We start from the raw sequence: 18520 nt of genomic DNA on the forward strand, positions 1-18520 counted from the left end.
AAAGAACTAAAAAGATAATTTCAAATCGAATAAAGTCTCGTTATAATAGTTCGCTTGACGTAATGCGATGATTTATAACCTTCATGTCGTTATGATTTCTCGTTTTTACACACACAGATGTTCCCGAATGCACTTTAGAACCTATAGACCAAGATGGACGGCCAAGTTTGCTCTGTACCGCACACGCCAGCCCGGACATAGTGACATTTTCGTTTAAGATTAAGGGAGAAAACGAGACGATCGAACCCAGCACTGTTAACGGACTAAAAGGATATCTTCTTTTGGAATCCGGTATCGACACCTTCAGGACTTACCAATGCATCGTAACTAATTCTATTGGGAGCGGCATTCCTTGCGAACGTGATGTTGCAGGTAATAATAATAGTAAATCAATTTAAATTTTATTCTCTGTCCAAAATAATATCATAAGATGAAATACATCTTGATAGGTAACTTTAAAAGAATTATGGAAGATGCAATACTTTTTAGTTTTAAGGACTGCATGTTGATCATAACGAAGATTATTTATTGATTTAACCTCCTTCAGGGATTCAATTAATAAATGATTGATCTCAAAGTATTTTCAAACTAGCTAGTCTCACTGGTACGAAGGCGGAAGAATATCTGATTTTCTCTACTGTTTTAGGGAGTAAATCTTTTATGACCGCAGCAGCAACGTTATTTATTTAGTGTTAAAGCTTTGGTTTGGTGTCAAGGTTCGCGTAAGGAAGCTTCGTATTGACATGAGTTGGTTTGACGTTTTGAGAGGAGAATCACCCTTTTGTTTACATACAATGATACATATATGAATCTATTAGCATGTATCTAGCTGTTATAAATGCTGAGTCGACTGGTGAAATGTGTTTATTATCAGTATCATCTGGCCATGGTAGAGACTAAGGGGGTAATTAATCTTCGTCGTGTTTGTGACTTTGTCGGATTCAAAACAGGATGGGCAAAAAACGCTTCCAATACTTCAGATCCAGAGCCCCACTTCTTGGATTTCCGATTCTCCTCTTACCACCATAATCGCTATTAAATATCTTCTTAGAGATACGTTCAGTTCCCATGTGCTGTGAATGACCCGCCCAATACAATCTTTTAAGCTTAATAATTATAGAGATATCTAGGTCATCATACAAACTATAAAGCTCATTGTTGTATCTCATTCTTCACATCCCCCCTCGCAAACCAGTCCCCAGATCCGCCTCAAAAGCCATCTTTGAAATACATTGACTAATAATGCCTCTCCTCTATTGAGAGTCCAGCTTGCACATCCGTAGCAAAGTACGGTCCTTATTATAGTTTTATACAATCTTGTTTTCGTAACTCTTTAGATTTAAGTATTGTCCTCTTCCTCTCTCCCAAACCTGAACCCTAAATATATGTACTCGCCAACCAATTGTATGGAGTCCTCTTCTATATCTATATGCGTTGGTTGCATTTGGTGTCTACGTAATCCAACTATTATCTTGGTTTTGTTTCATTCCTATTAGGAATCGTAATATAATTACAATATCATCGGCGTATTCCATTGATTTGTGTTGTTTTATATGCTATTGTGTCTTTAGCATCTATTTCACATTGCCTCATGACATATTGCATGTCATTACAATTACATGTTTCAAATTACCCATATTTCATTAAAATCTGAACATGCCGTGACAATGAGAGCAATATTAATCAATGATAAGTAAATTTTTACACCCATAGTTCTTCTTAAAAAACTTTTGTTCAAAAATATGGCGGTACATAACACACAACTCTTAAAACAGTCACTTTTCTTTTTAATTCTTTTTCTTTTTAACATTTTCCCTTCTGGGATTGCAAAAGGTAGCAACCTTTTATACGGCTGAGTCATGACTAGAAAGAAATATGTCTGCATACCGACTGAAGTTGATGAACAATTTTTGCATCTGCCATTCAGCTGGATGACGTAAATCTATGAACTAATGTTGCTTACTTTTCAGATTAGTGAAATCTTGTATATCCGATATTAGGTTTGAAAAATAATATATTTGGGCACATATCGTAAAAGACCACCTCCTTGCTCAACTTACTCAGTCCGCATTGTGTTGCAGCGGTAAACATTGGCATCGTAGAATAACCATTACTAATTACAATGGAATAATGCAACGAAAGCACTCCTTTATTAGTGTGGAATATTTGCATGATACGGTATAGTTCATGAGTAGCGGTTATCTTTGTAATCTTTTACTGCATCTCAATTATACTTTAAAATACGATTGGGCAGAATATCGCAATACTAATAAACTTTCTCTCGCTATATGTTATCCTTTTCCATCTATTTGCTTTAAACTGGAAGAATATCCTAGTTTTGGTCCTTTCGTGGATAATTGCGCCAATACATAATCCGTTAGTCCACGACACCTCCCAGTAGTCAATGTGTTACCGTTTCACTTCTCGGCGTAAGTAACTTTCGTTGTTAGTTTTGAAATTTTGCGTTTTTCTTTTTCTGAATGGCGTCAAATAACATTCGACGTTTCCATATCAAAACCGACTTTACCTTTTATTATCGATTTCTCTGTGCACGTAATGCACTCGGAACATATTGGTATGTATATCGCCGAGTCGTTATATTCTCAATATTAAGCAGTAATTGCTCGAGAACGACAATAGAGCGCCACACGCCGTTTCATTTTTAGGAGTTGATTGTATTTTTTGTTGAATGTTAAAGCTCAGTACCCTATAATAATTCATCTGTCACCTCGAAAATAATTGTTGAAATAGTAGTTCTTAGAAAATTAATTTCCGATACTTGTTCGATGATCTTGTTGTTAATTACTATTTTGTATCTACGAGGTTCTTTTGCTGTCTTAATGGTCTTACTTAAAAAAATGTTCGTATTTAATTTTGCAGCTGTAAAGTTAAATACCTTTGTAGGCCATCTCCAGTATCAAGCGGTAAAACGACATCATCTGCATAGCATACAATCTTGATTTTTTGTTTACTCATAGTGTTACCATACTTTACTTTACATACTTTGTCTATTATTCTAACCATGCGTAGATTAAGCATCATTATGGCAAGTCTGACACCTTATTGAATGCCTGTCTGCACATTCACTTTTTCCGATGTTTGTATATTAGTAATAATTATTGTTGCATTACAAGTGTACTATTGTCACAATGATATTGAGTTGATGTATTGAGATTGTTTTATCACATTTGCCATCCGTACTTTGGATAGACCAACAAAAAGAGGAAGGCAGATTTGTTACTGTCTGGCAATGAAAATGGAATCAACGGTAGAGCAGTTTTCCTAAAAATTTTGTTGCTTTTCATTTATTTGTATTTTATTAGTGATATGTTGACTGACGAGTCAGACGATGATCTTGAACTAGCTATTTTGAAGAGTAACTTCACGATAATTCATTGTATTGGTTGCGCATCTCTTGTGCTGTGGTATAGTCATTCTGAACCTCTGAATAATAAGTATTACAGTGAGGAGTATTACATTTCTCATTTCTTCCAGTACACTACTGGTCGTCAGTACTTGCATTCCCTATTTATTGTTTTGCTCTGCTTTATCTTTATGCCCGGTTTTGGTACATCCACTTTTTCAACGAAATTCTATCTCATTGTCTAATTTCCTTAACTTCTCTTTTTTATGCTCTCATCATCTTCCATATTCTCTTCTGTGATCCATACAATATTCTCTTATTCTCCATATCTTTGCTAAATTTCTCCCAATGTTCCATCTTTATTTATATTATTCTATTATTCACTTCATTCCTGGTTTCGACATAGTTTACATAGTCTCAAGGTGTTTTACTTGATTTATACCGTAGATGTGCTTTTTTCTTTTTTTTTGCGCCAATTATTTTACTTCAAGTTTAAACCACCACTTCTCATTCTTTCGATAGTTTGATTTTTCAAGAGCTTTTTCCCGAGTGCTTCTTTCACCGTGTTAATTGTATTAGTTTTTAATTTTTTCTCCACGGCGCAGTGTCAGCGGTTCCGTTGTGAATTTTGAATTATTTTCCATATGTTGCTTAAGTCGTCGTTGATATAGATCAATTTTCAAGTTAGGCATCAATTTCAAAATTAGGCATCTTTGAACACTAAGCTCATTTCTAAGATTGGAATATTCTCAAATCTCTCCTGTTAATTTAAACGTACTGTGCACTGTTGGATAGCTAAGTGTACATGGATGTTCATATTTATTATGTCAAACATACGTCATACTTTCCAAAATCATTATATCATTCAAATTTGTCAGCACAATTGTTGGGTTCAATTTTCACAAACTTATCTTGCCACACATCTTGCCGTTTTTGACATACACTGTTGGATGGCCAAGAATCTAATTATGTCTAATCCATTTCTAACTTTCATTGTCGACTCCTTATCTTTCAAAGTGAAAATTGTCGTTTTTTCTTAATTATTTGGTAATGGCAAAATAATTTCTTTTGCAATGTCGATTACTAAGACGACAGTTTTATCACTGTCATAGTACCTTGATATAATGCCTATACAATTTCAATAAAATTACACAGACATGTGACCTTCGACATATAAGCATACGATTTTCATAGATTGTACCAAAACTATACTACTAATACAAATTTTATAAGCGTTAAGTATTTTGTAAGCAATATTGTACACACTTAAGTTAATCAAATAAATCAATAGATATCGTTTGAGTTTCTTTTGACCTACCCTAGTAGAAGGAACCCTTATATTTTCGTTTTTGTTTGATATTTTTCACAAATATTCACAATATTTTCAATTCAATGCTTAACACTGGATACTATTTTTTAAGTATTTTTTAATTCAAAATTAGTGATTCAAAAAAACCCCTGACAGACTTCTAGAGTAGATAAAACATGAAAAATTAAGATGAATAATTTTAGTATACATAAAAATAGTCAAAATTTCATTAAAATTAAACATTATCTGCAATAAAAAGCCCTTTGTTAAAAATATTGTCTACGCCATTGCTAATTTTGTAAAACGAGCAGTATTTTCGTGTCAAGTGATCAATTATCTATCAATTGGTCTCTTACAAAACTTTGATCAACGCAATAGTTTTTAAGAAAAACACGTTTGTAGAAAATTTGTTAATCCAATCCAAAAACTGTTGCTTTGGCTGTCGCAGTGGCGTTGAAAATATTTAAAAAAATGGAAATATTGCAGATAATGTTTAATTTTAAAGAAATTTTGAAGTTTTTCGCATCTGGTTAAGGTGGCATTTGCAAGCCCCATGTATATTAAGACTTTTCATCTTGCCTGCCCTAAAAGTCTGTCAACGGTTTTTTGAATCATCCTGTATAATCCGTCTTCCTTAGTTGGTGCAAAGTTACTTATTTTACTTTTGGGCAGAGATAAAAATGTGAATTGATTGATTATAAAAAGTGAATAGAAAAGCTTTTAGGAATATTTTTGCGTAGCTTACCAAGTACAAAGTAGTCAAATGGAGAATCAAGGTAACGAGAGGGACGTCCAACGTTTTAATGTTATCACTATTTTATCAGCATTTTTTAAAGCATACCTTTAATGGCGATGTTTCAGCTACTCAAGCTTTTCTATTGGTTATTTATTTTTTGTTTCGTCTTCATCAACATAACCTTTTTTATATTTAAAACAACAGTGCGAGTGTTAATTTGATATTGATATTCTTGTGTTTTCTAGGCACTGCATCCTGGTGGAAACAATTCGCGAACGAAAACTTAATCATTCTAATAGCTGTAGCGGTCGGAATTATCATTTGTCTTATCATAATTTGCATCATCATAATTCTCGTATGCAGAAGAAAACGTGCCAGCAATAAATGTAAGTAGTTTTAAGATTAAGTTTTGCTTTGCTTTTCCAAACTTAACGTTTGGTTTGTTTTCCTCTAACGCCAACAGACAATAATCCAGTTGAAGTGGAGGAACGTGAAAAGTAAGTTTTTTTATGTGTTTTGATAAAAAAATAGAAAACAAAAAGAGACTCCAATTTCTTTATTACTCTTTACAGTTTGTGTTATTACTAGTGTCAATTTTAACGATGATGAATGAAAAGTAATTTCTAACACAAGCTGAAAAGGTCATCACACCATCACCAAATCGTACGCCCTACATTTACACGTATCATCTGCCCTTTCCTTTGAACGCCTACGTTTTTTCAGTTTTGCATCACGCGACCCTTTCTTTTAATTTTTCTTTTGTAGGGTGACGTTGATTAAAATCACCGTGTAGCTACACTAACTTGTGCAATAAAACTGTGATATTACAGCTAACTCTCTTTCTTTTCCTGACATATTTCTTTCTCTTTTTCGATACGTATTGTGTTTTATTTGCATTTTTCGCGTTATGAGTTTGACGCGTTCTCTCACCCCTTCTTGCTTTACACTTTATAGCACACAAGGTAAGGTTCTTTTTGGTTGCGGATCTAAACTATGTAACTTCTCATTGCCAGTAAGTACGTGTTGCGCCCAGCATCGTTTCGTTTTAGTTACTTTTAGTTACTTTTTGCACTTATCCCCTTAATTATTATTATTTTGGGTTATTTTGCAATTTTTTTTTCTCTTCTTACATATCACAGAACACTATTGCACATTATCCCTTTATTAGATTTTTATTGCAATTGTTTAAGAAAATAAATAAATAAAACGCACATAGCGGTTTGAGTGATCAACTTTGTATAATGTAAATTTAAAAATTTTAATATATTGTTTACGTAGAAAAGTTTTAAAAATTTATGTCGTTTCTTGAATGGAAAGGATTTCATTCTACTCGGTTGTTGTACCCACATTCAACCACCATTTTATGTAGGCACCTTTATTATTAAAAGAAAATACGAGGCGCATACAGCTGACCGCCCAACAAAGGGGATTTTTCCCAGATTTAAAGTGCCATGTAAACAAAAAATAAGTTTAATACTGATCTGACAAACACTTTTTATGGAGGAATTTAGAGCAAGAGTGTAATCTCTTCTGGTATCTTATGTTATAGACAGAGTATGTGTGACATTGTATCTCAGACGAGTAGAATCCAAAGAAGAGCAGCTATCGTCATTGTAAGATTAGAACCTTAAACGAAAACTTATTTGTTAAATTTTGTATTTTTGTTACCATTTTTTAAAGAGATTTAATAAAAGAATAATGTTAACCAGATCAAATTTAAACTTATATCTAAGATATATGTGATGTCAAATAATAATTTATGTAGAACCTTGTTTACTAACAGATCAACACGATTCTTAGGTTTTTATGCACGCAAAGCCCTGACGTACTGGGGCTCCCTCTGGTTCCTTGTGGTAGAATGACGTACTTAGGGAATTCAGGTACTTTTAAAATAAAATCGTTGCATGCCATCTCTCTTTTTATGTCTTCTTGTTTATCGTTGTATTCTTTAATGTCTATCATTATTATAATTATTAAGTTATTAAGGCATGTTGCACACGATCTCTTTCAACCTTTTTTAAAAAAAATCCAAAATTCCGAAAATTGAAATCGTCAGGAAAATGTAAAAAAAATCAATAGCACATTATACAAAACTGAAACAGGCCGGACGGACAGAGTAACGCTTCGGGACAGACGAAATGGCCGCTGAAGCCGGGGATGCTGATCCATCAAGGACCGAAATTGAGCGGAAGCGGGGTGAATATTGCGACGTTTTCTTCCGGTTTGAACCAGTTCAAGTGTACGTCCGTTCGGGATCGTGGCTTCAGGTACAAAAAAGGCAAGAGCAAGATATACTGTAGATTAGAACGGCTGAGGGATTTGCTGTGTCTCAAAGACCAGGACTCGCTTCCTTTGGGAATCAGAAGGGATTCGAATATAGGTAACAACATCGACGATATTCCGCGGTCACTGAACACGACTACATTTTAGATGCTTAGAAGGAAAAAATGAAATGGTCGTGTAATGTGATAAGAAATATCTCGATCTTGAATTGTTTTTTTTTATATTTTTTATGTTACTTTCCTGCATGTAGTTACATTTAGAAAGTTTAACGCTTCCCCGGTTAATGCGGTAAAACCGGAACCACCGGCGAATCCGCCACCGACGTCCAGAAAAAGGAAGAAACCGGGATCCCGTAAGTACCAAGACACGCTCCTCTCCGATTTATTTGTTTTTCATTCTACGTTTACGGCGCGGCGGCTCGAATTGGATTTATGTGGGGCCGTTAGTTTTGTTGTCCCTTTCTTTCTTTTTCGCTCGTTTTCGCCATCTGACTCTTTCTCGCTCTCTCGCCACCGCCTTTTTGAGCCACGCGAAGTACCATTGCCAAGTTAGGTCGCTATTACCTCTTTACGTCCACTATTTATACTGTTTAAGTGCCTGCGTGTGTTTACTGCAGAGGCGCAAAGAGGTAATGTATGCTCGGTTTTACGGCGGCTCGGGGTCGGTATCTTTACTGATTCAACGACGAGTACATTTAAGGGTTGGTACTTAATCCTAAGTAACAAAGATAACGTTTAGTTGTTGAATAGTAAAGCTATCTAGAAAAATTAAATTTAAATATGTCTTAACTAAAAAGATTGTGTTTTTTTAGTACCGAACCAGTCCTCTATGGGAGATAAGGGAGGCTTAGGGGGTACTCCACAGGGTGGAGGTATTGCCGACCCCCTAAATGACCCCGACAAACTCTTTTATGAAAACTTACCCTTCCATGGTATGCAGAATCCACCAAATAAAGTACGTATTTCTTATTTTTTATGTACAAAGTGTTATTTATTTTGGTTTTGTTTCATTTTTTGCATGTATTTTGCAGCCAATATCAATAATAACACCCACCATTCATATAAACGCTACCAAACAACGTCCCACTCGTTTCCCAACTTCTCCATCCTTCGCAAATAACCAAAATACCTTAAATTTGAACATACAAAATCGACCGATTGTTACAAGGAATCAATCTTTTCATGGATTTAAGAATGCCAACAATAGCACAGAAAATGATTTGGCAAATGCTTCCATTTCCCTTGCTGCTGCCATCCAAAAATATTCCCAGCAAGATTTGAGTAACATAAAGTTTACTTCAATACGAACAAATCCGAATATAACAAACTCAAGAAATTTTTTATCGCAACAGCATCTCAATAATTCCGCATCTGGCAGAGTTTCCGGTAGAAATGAACACAAATTAGATATTAGGAGAACCGCTTCTGGTATAAATACTTATCCCAAAAATGAAACTAAAGAAAACAAAGAAACCACTACAGAACCCAAAGAAACCAAACAAACTAAAGAAACAAAAAAGTCGAAGCAGCAAAAATTTGGTTCGTTAGAATTACGTAAACATCACCGTTGTTATTCACCAACATTTTATTCGATGCGTTGTAAAAAGCATGGAAAGAAAAGGCCGGTTATTTATGCCTTAGTGAAACGACAAAAAACAACCAGCAAAACTTCAATTTCTAGTTTAAAATCGACCAAAAGCGAGTCTGATGATGGATTTCAAAACTTAACAGATAGTATACAAATACTCGAGCATTCCCCAAATGATAGAAACACAACACCTCTTCCAGCACCAAGATGTAAAAAGCATGGCGGTAAAATGGAAATCATTTATGCAAACGTCGCCAAAAATCATCTTAACGATTCTTCTAATTCGGAATCAGAAAAAAAAGACTCCGAAAAAAGTGTGGTTCAAAACGAATCTACCACCACTAAAGCAATTGTACACGAAACTCCAAGAAGTTCTCGAAAAGAAATTGAAGATGCCAAACAAGAAACGAAGATTTGCAAAATCGTTGATAGCCCAGTGTTACAAATGGTGAATGCCAATTCATCAATTGCGAGTATTAAAGTTACCCCAACGGTGAAAGTTAGCCCAAACTTTATTAAACCAAAGACTGAAAGTCCAAAAGGAGCTTTATACCTACAATTACAAGCAAAATTAAAAAACTCTCCAAGTCAAAATGGCCAAAATCTTTTAAACAAGTCAATCAAAAGTGAGACTAGTCTAGATGTATCTTTTTCTAAGGAAAATTTAAATTCACCAAAGGCCGTAAAAAGTAACACTTGCATAATAAAAAGTCATAGCCCTTTAATCGTTAATCCTTCAGTGTCTGTTCCTAAAATGCCCTTGCTGAACACATCAACGCTAAGCATGAAGACTAATCCAATAAACACAAAGGTTTGTTGCTTTTCATAAATGTATTTTTTTTATTTTTGAATTAGATACTTAAATCATGAATTTAGTGAATTAGGCTTAGTATCAAATTGAAATTATAATCTCGAAATTTGCTATTTAAAAAATATTTGATGTTTCGAGATTTTGTTTCATACTAAACCCTAACACTAAGTATCTAAAAATACTAAATCTTAATAACCACTAATAATGATTTTACAGAACGCCTTTTACACATTAACCACCCCTCATTATAAGCACGTTAGTAAATCCCCAAATTTTCAACAATACTCGACGATACCAAATCCTCAAAAACACCACATGAAGTTGTTGCCGCGATCTCTATTCCAAGATCACCAGCAGCAGAATATTAGCAAGAGTAAATCGTTTTCGTCGAAGAGCAAGCCGAAGAAGCACTTTCAAATACCCTTACAAAAGTGCCATAGTTTCAAATTTCAAACGGCCGAAAGTTATTTTCAGCCCATAAAAAATATTCACGAAGAAAATTTGATGAGAAATGGCTATGGTGCGGGAGATGCCATGACACCTTCGTATCATAGTGAAAGAAATCACAAAAAAGATAAACACAAGTCTAGTAAAGGCCCGTTGGTGGTTAGGAGGCCACCAAACGACTACCAAGAAAACGTTCAATTCCAAGAGAATATGCAAAATTCTGTGCAACTTCAATATCCTCAACCAGTTTTGGGAAGAACCAACACGAATGGAGTTGTTTACGCGGATTTGGATATGCCAAAAACGGGCAATGTTAATAAACAATATAATCCAGAGTTATCATCGCTCGGAAAACATCAAAAAAATACCAAATCATCAAAGACTGAATACGCAACGTTGAAATTCAACGATATCGGCCAAGAAATTGACGTTTAACGTTTGCTTTACTACTAATACCCATAAAAAATGTATTTTCCTTTATCTACTCGATTTCTATAAGGTTAGTAACTTTTTTTAATAATTAAAACGAAGAAATGTGGTGCAAAACACTCTAATTTACAATTATTATTAATGATTACAGTCGTATTTGTTTTCAATGTTTGTTCTAGACTAACGGCAGGTCAACAACGGCCACTAGCGATACATATATTTATTAAGTATAATAAGGTAAATAAAGGTAATTAATTAAGGATGTAATTGTAAGTTAGAGCCACATTTGCACTGCTAACAAATATCGTTAATGCTTATTGCGCAACACGCTTTTTATACCGCTCCCCTAATGCAAGTTACGAACACCGTAACTCTATTTTATCCTAATCCTTACTGATCCCAAGGATCACTTTTTATTAACGGATTATTTTACGAAAAAAAATTTAATAAAATACCTTGGATTTGTTGTTGAAAACCATGAATTTAACTTAAAACAAGTCGTTGACAATTTAATTTCAGGAATTTAGAAACGATTTATGTGTCAAATTTTGAGGGCGAAATGGCAAAGCGTATTAACTCTTAAGTTAACATGCAGAAGTACTGGGTTTGAACCCCGGTGAATTTTTCATGTTGAACCGTACACCTATCCGTCGGAAGGGACGTTAAGCCGTCGACCCTGGTAACTAAAGTTCGGTTCACGAAGCTGGGCAGCGACAAAAAAGGTTCCCATCCGACCCTTGGATCTAAAACTGTCCACACTCTACCTAACTCTAAAAGGCACATCATATAAAATTTGTGCTCAAATTTCAAATAATTACCAAGTTAAAAAGGCTTGTGGATGTTTGGAAAAATCTCATTAATTTTATTTTTATTAGTAATGATGAATGAATAAAGGTTCATATAAATGGACATACAGAAATAATTTAGGGTGGGAAAATAATGTAATGTATTATTAATACCTCTTCTCAATACAGTCTTGAGTTATTTACATTTCTATTACACATATTCCGACATGTTAGGCTATACCCAAAATAGACACGAAAGGCACGAGAAGTTTGCTGACAAGTAAAGATTACTACATAGATGCATCACATCGAGATCCGAACTATAGTGATATACTTCCAAACTATATTAACCGTTTGATTCCCAAGCAGCATGGCGCACTCCTCAGTTTTTGTGGCGAAAAATCGCAGTACTTTTGGAGCACTGTGGATAACTGACGGTGCTGTCACTGTGGCTTAGGCAAGCGCTATCGTACCATTTAGGTCTTTTCGTACTCATTTTGAGAAAACGTGGTGCGCCACTCGGGATTTTTCGACAATGTTTATGCTTCTGTACTATACAGAGAATTCCTATACTATACTTGTAATCCTCTGGAATCTGTCTTAAAGCAGATTGACATTCTGTCTCTGAAAGCTTGGCATACTCGGTTGCTTTTCCTTCAGATTTTACAAGGTTTTAGCTCAATTTTCATAGAGATTACCTATGATTTACTATTATATCATAATGGTGATGTTCTATTGCTTTCAATAAAGATCTATAAGTATCAATGCTAAATATTCTAAGAGTATGGTCAGTGGCTGTAGTATGGAACAATAGATGGCGTTAGGGGTTCATAAAAATACTTGTATCGGCGGCCATGTCACTTTTTACTTTTCATCTAGTCGTTGTACCGTCCGCAGCTAGTTAACGTGAATTGTATCTAAAAGCACCGTTTTATTAGTAAATGATTATAGTTTATTGGAACTTTAATTTATTAACACCTTACACATCATACGACAAATTGGCGACGAGGAAAACTGGAAAAACAGAAAACAAACAACCAGGTGCGCGGTAAACGGACACGTGGTCGAAAAAAAAAAACAGTTCAAACGTGGAAAACAAACAAACAAACGTGATTTAGTACAAAATGAACACAGAACAAGAACGAAAACAACATAAAAATTTTCAATTTGAGAATTTTAATGAAGAAAAGGAAGAATGGAGTTATTATTTTCAACGTTTTGAGGTGGAATTGGCGATACATGGCGTAAAGACAACCGATGACACAGCACGGAACTTGTTGTTATCCAAAGTAGGAGCAAACGCTTTCAAGGTACTTGTAGATTATTATAAACCTGAAAGTGTAATTACAAAATCATATGAGCAAATGGTAGAAGTTCTAAATAAGTATTACGGTAAGAAAACGTTCGTCTTGTCTGAACGCGTTACATTTGCAACGAGATATCGTAAAGAAAACGAATCAGTAACACAATTTATTACACACTTGCGTGGATTAGCTGGGAATTGCGATTTTGCCGCTGGTTTAAACGAACGCTTAAGGGATCAAGTAGTGATCGGAATAAATAATTCAGCATGGCAACAAGAGTTAATACGGGAACACCCCAACAACGATTCGACGTTTTCGGAAGTAGAAGCAACCGCTTTAAAGTTGGAACAAGCCAGCTTACATGCAGAAAAATTAACGTCGTATTTAAAACAACAAGATTCGTCACAAACATGTAGAGTAAACCGGAAAACACACAAACATAAAGCAAATCCACAATCGCAGGGTAACTATACAACAACTAAACCTTCACATAAATCAACCAACAAACAATGTTTATTTTGCGGAAAAGAAAAACATCTTTCGTTGGACGAATGTCCAGCAAGGGGAAAAACATGCTCAGCATGCGGAAAAAGGGGACATTTTGCGAGAGTTTGCATCTCCAGTGGAAACATTAGCGCTCCAAAAATAAAAACAAACACCAGGCAGGTACAAAGGGAACCAGAACACGAATGTGGAACGGATTCAAGCTCAAATACGTCAGACATTTGCAATATCAAAAACCCCAAAAAGGTAATGTTAGATGTGAAAATTAACAACGTAAAGAAGGAAATGTTATATGATCCGGGAGCACAGTACTCAATAATAGGAAACAGATTCTGGAGGGAGATAGGAAAACCGATATTAAAGACAACAGACAATTTAGTTGCATACACAGATATGGAAATAGAAACTCTAGGAACTGCTAAAGTTATCGTAGAGGCGTTTAACAAAAGAAAAGAGTTGCCACTAGTTGTGACCAAGAAAGATGACATACCACTTTTTGGATTGGATTGGTGCTTAGCGTTTAAATTACCAATGCCAGAAGGTGCACGAATCTGTACCCTAAAACAAACAAACAACAAAACAAAGGACGATCAGCCTAAAATTAGCAAAGAAATAATTCCAAAACAACTGGATGGTGTTTTGAACAAAGTTTTACAGGAACACAGTGGATTATTTGATGGAACAGTTGGTACTATCCGAGGACATATGGCACGAATTTACATTCCCGATAACATTACACCCAAACATTTCAGACCACGACCAGTACCATTGGCCTTACAAGAACAAGTGACTGCAGAACTAAACAGGTTAGTAAAAGAACAAGTATTAGAACCAGTTAACGCGACAAACACTCCCATAGTGTGGGCTACCCCGATCGTAGTAGCAGTTAAATCAAATGGCAATATACGGATATGTGGTGATTTCCGGGTAACCATAAACCAACATGTACAAGTAGACAACTATCCACTTCCCCGTTTTGAAGACATAGCTTCAAAATTATGCGGAGGAGTACATTTTTCAAAAATAGATCTAAAGGATGCTTATTTACAATTACCTGTACATCCTGAAAGTCGAAAATACTTGGTTATCGCAACACATAAAGGCTACTATGCTTATAAACGCCTTCCATTTGGAATTTCATTTGCACCGTCTTTATTTCAAAGAACTATGGATCAAATACTTTGTGGATTACCAGGTGTTGTATGTTATCTGGATGATATTCTGATAACAGCACCAGACAAACAAACACATATTGAACGCATTAAACAAGTATTAGCTAGATTACGAGAAGCAGGAATTAAAACACAGGAAACAAAATGTACATGGTTACAGGAGGAAGTTAAGTTTTTAGGACATAAAATAGATAAAATTGGATTACACCCAACCGCAGAACATGTTAAGGCAATAAAGGACATGCCAACACCACGAAATATGTCCGAATTAAGATCGGTTCTGGGATTGATAACATATTACGGAAAGTTCATAGAAAACTTACAAATTAAGTGTGTGCCATTACACCGGCTTTTAAAGAAACACAGCGTTTGGAAGTGGACTCCAAATGACGATAAAGTCTTTAATGACTTGAAAGACAGCTTAACCGATGAAGCTACTTTGGTTCATTATAACTCAGAACTTCCATTATACGTAAGTAGTGATGCATCGGATAAGGGAGCTGGAGCAGTATTATGGCATAAGATGCCTGACAACTCATTTCGACCCATAGCATATGCGTCCAGAACATTTACTGAAGTGGAAAACCGCTATTCCACTATAGATAAAGAAGCATTGGCAGTAGTCTATGCTGTTACTAAATTCCATCAATATTTATATGGTAGACAGTTTATATTACAAACAGACCATAAACCGTTGGAACGGATTTTTAGTTCGAATCGAGAAACACCGAAGATCGCTAGCAATCGTCTATTGCGATGGGCTATGATTTTAAATAGCTATAACTATGATATTACCTACAAACCAGGAAAAGAAAATCAGACAGCCGATGTTTTATCTAGGTTACCACTGAAGGAGAAAACGGAAACTACGAAGAATGAAAAAATTGGTTTGCCTAAATATGGACATCTACTTCATTTAAGAGTGAAAAATATGCCTATGACACAGAAAGAAATTCGGATTCACATCCAAAGAGATGAAATTTTACGTCAACTGATTCCATATATTAAGAATCATTGGCCAGACAAACATAGAGTGAAACCTGAATTAAGATCCTTTTATGAAAAGAGAGAAGAATTATCATACGAGGAAGACCTGATTTTGTGGAAGGGAAGAATATGTATTCCCAAAAGCCTTCAATATCCAACGCTCAAAATGCTTCACGATGGACATCCAGGAATAACCGCAATGCAATCAATAGCGCGTTTACATGTATATTGGCAAAACATAGATGCAGATATCGAAAAATATGTCCAAGGGTGTCAAACATGTCAAAGTAGTAAACAAGATACTCAATACTTACCTCTCTACCCCTGGAATGCACCACCGGAACCCTGGTCTAGAATTCATCTAGATTTTGCAGGACCATTCGAAGGGAAAATGTGGATGATCATTGTGGATGCGTATTCAAAATGGATTGAAATTGAAGAAATGAACAATATTACAACAGCGTCGACCATCAAAGTGATGAAAAGTGTTTTTGCGCGATTTGGATTGCCAAAGACGTTAGTTACAGACAATGGGCCTCAGTTAGTGTCAAGTGACTTTGAAGACTTCTGTATATCGCAAGGTATTAAACATGTGAGAATAACTCCTTACCATCCAAAATCAAATGGACAAGCCGAAAGAGTGGTCAAAACCTTTAAAGACCGTTTAAACAGTAGTGACAAAAATTTAAATCTACATGATAGACTATGTAAATTCTTGATGTCTTACCGAAATACTCCACAACGAGGAACAGGAAGGACTCCCAGTGAATTAATGTTCGGTCGACCAGCGAGAATTATTTTTGACCAACTGAAACCAGATGTAGGTAGAAAACTTGATAATGAATCATTAAAACAAAAGATGTATTATGACAAACAACACGTCAGAGAAAAGTTTTTTGAGTTAAACGACCCCGTATGGATAAACAACCCATTAACCAAGGGATCAACGCCCGGTAATATATTAAAACAATCAGGTCCGTATTCCTACTTGGTTGATGTAAATGGTATCCCGAAGAGAAAACATGCAGATCAGATGCGACATCGATACACGACAGAACCGGAAAGGAGTTCGTCAAATGAGATAGTTGCACGTGACAATACCATTGACAAAGTTCCGACGGAGATCAACTATGAACCAAGAATCGAAGTATCACCAAATGAGGTAACGACAGAATTATGTTCAACCCCTGTTAATACACAAGCACCAACCCCTACCAAGTCACAAGAGTCTACACCGATATCAAGACGAAACCCACCAAGAAATCGACAAATACCTGTTCGTTTCCGAGACAATTAATGTTTAGAAAATGAGTTGTGTTCTTATTTTTGTTTACATTGTAAGGGAGGAATGTAGTATGGAACAATAGATGGCGTTAGGGGTTCATAAAAATACTTGTATCGGCGGCCATGTCACTTTTTACTTTTCATCTAGTCGTTGTACCGTCCGCAGCTAGTTAACGTGAATTGTATCTAAAAGCACCGTTTTATTAGTAAATGATTATAGTTTATTGGAACTTTAATTTATTAACACCTTACACATCATACGACAGTGGCCAATACTTTATTCTTCTTCAACAAAGTAAGTTGCCCACAACTCATCGACCATATTAACAGCTCTTTTGTTAAATTATAGGAGAAACATTTTTTTCCAAATCGAAATAAGTAGCACGTCCAATTCTTGAGTCAAGTTGTCAGTTAAGGTTGTTGTTTGCGTAAGGTACCAAATTGGATTAGGTTGCTTTACAAAAACTCCTTACAATTAGGTATGCTAATAAACTTGTTATCCAAGCAGATATTTCCACCAGACTAAGCAAAAGGTTTAGTTGGTTTGTGTTCTACGTCTTTGAGAAGTGAAAAACAAAATTGAGATTGAACATAAGAGACGTTCAAATTATTTTCTTGGATACATCTCCATACTCAAAGTATACCAGATTAGTAATGCAAAAAGTAAGTAATTTGAACCAATACTTTGCAGAAAGAGCACTTATCTTTGAACTGTATGCGATTATTGTCAAGTTATAATTTAAGTCAAGATATTTTAGAAGGAATAAATATCTATTCATCTCTCGTTCCATCCCAATTTCTGTTAGCTCGTTACATTTCACAGAGCTAATAGTTCCGCACACTTGGGATTGATTAGAACAATCTACATATTCTTTCTTCGTCCTTTGCCCAATATTTTCTTGTCCTCTCTTTATTCAAGTAACTAAAATGCTTTATCATTATTTTTTCTCCCCTACTCCTTGCTTTATTAGAAGCCCGCATATTTTCTCCGTCGTTATAACTTTGTATTTACTCCTCTCCAACTTCGTCCACACCTTATCTTTCCCTACCTTCCTCACCTCATAATCTTCGTTTCTCTTCCACTGACTATACCTTTCTACCCGAATTCTAATCTCCACTCGATACTCCCCTAAAATCTGATAGTAACTCCTTTGTTTCCGCTTACACTCCCATTTTGTCCAATTCTTCTCCTACGATGTATCGTGAAGTCTCCCAGATCAGTCCTGAAATCCGTCTACAACTTGATTATTAAATATTCTTCACTAACTTGAACCCATTATCAGTTCAGAAAATAAAACTCAGTACGGGAATCCTTTAACCCTTTCACTTTTCTATCTTCAGTACTTGAAAAGTTTCATAATTTCCATCATCAGAATTTTCCATCAACTTTTCCATTCTCACCACTTCTTCCCAATGCTCCTCACTCCTCATTCTTTCTTCTAGATTTTCAATAATACTTCCCAAAGTGTCTCGGGTTGTATGTACATTTCTGCCTCACTTCAAAATACTTTGTTACCT

General features: G+C 35.4%; 1 protein-coding gene across 9 annotated transcripts in view; it reads left to right on the forward strand.

Moving 5' to 3' along the window:
• The window catches only part of LOC111413372 (neuromusculin), a 408692-nt gene that overhangs the window by 386131 nt on the left and 4041 nt on the right, over positions 1–18520 (forward strand). For 4 of the 9 annotated variants that reach the window (XM_023044314.2, XM_023044316.2, XM_023044317.2 and 1 more), the window contains exons 16-23: positions 118–372; positions 5655–5795; positions 5873–5906; positions 7512–7789; positions 7943–8044; positions 8504–8646; positions 8723–10090; positions 10307–11036. In XM_023044314.2, the coding sequence (XP_022900082.2) occupies positions 118–372; positions 5655–5795; positions 5873–5906; positions 7512–7789; positions 7943–8044; positions 8504–8646; positions 8723–10090; positions 10307–10972 (2987 nt within the window). In that variant the 3' untranslated portion in view covers positions 10973–11036. Of the gene's footprint in view, positions 1–117; positions 373–5654; positions 5796–5872; positions 5907–7209; positions 7290–7511; positions 7790–7942; positions 8045–8503; positions 8647–8722; positions 10091–10306; positions 11037–11145; positions 11204–18520 lie in introns of those variants that run through there. The other 5 variants (XM_023044315.2, XM_023044319.2, XM_023044321.2 and 2 more) reach the window with 5 other exon arrangements.

The sequence above is a fragment of the Onthophagus taurus genome, chromosome 2, assembly GCF_036711975.1.
Source record: "Onthophagus taurus isolate NC chromosome 2, IU_Otau_3.0, whole genome shotgun sequence".
In the NCBI taxonomy this organism is placed as follows: domain Eukaryota; kingdom Metazoa; phylum Arthropoda; class Insecta; order Coleoptera; family Scarabaeidae; genus Onthophagus; species Onthophagus taurus.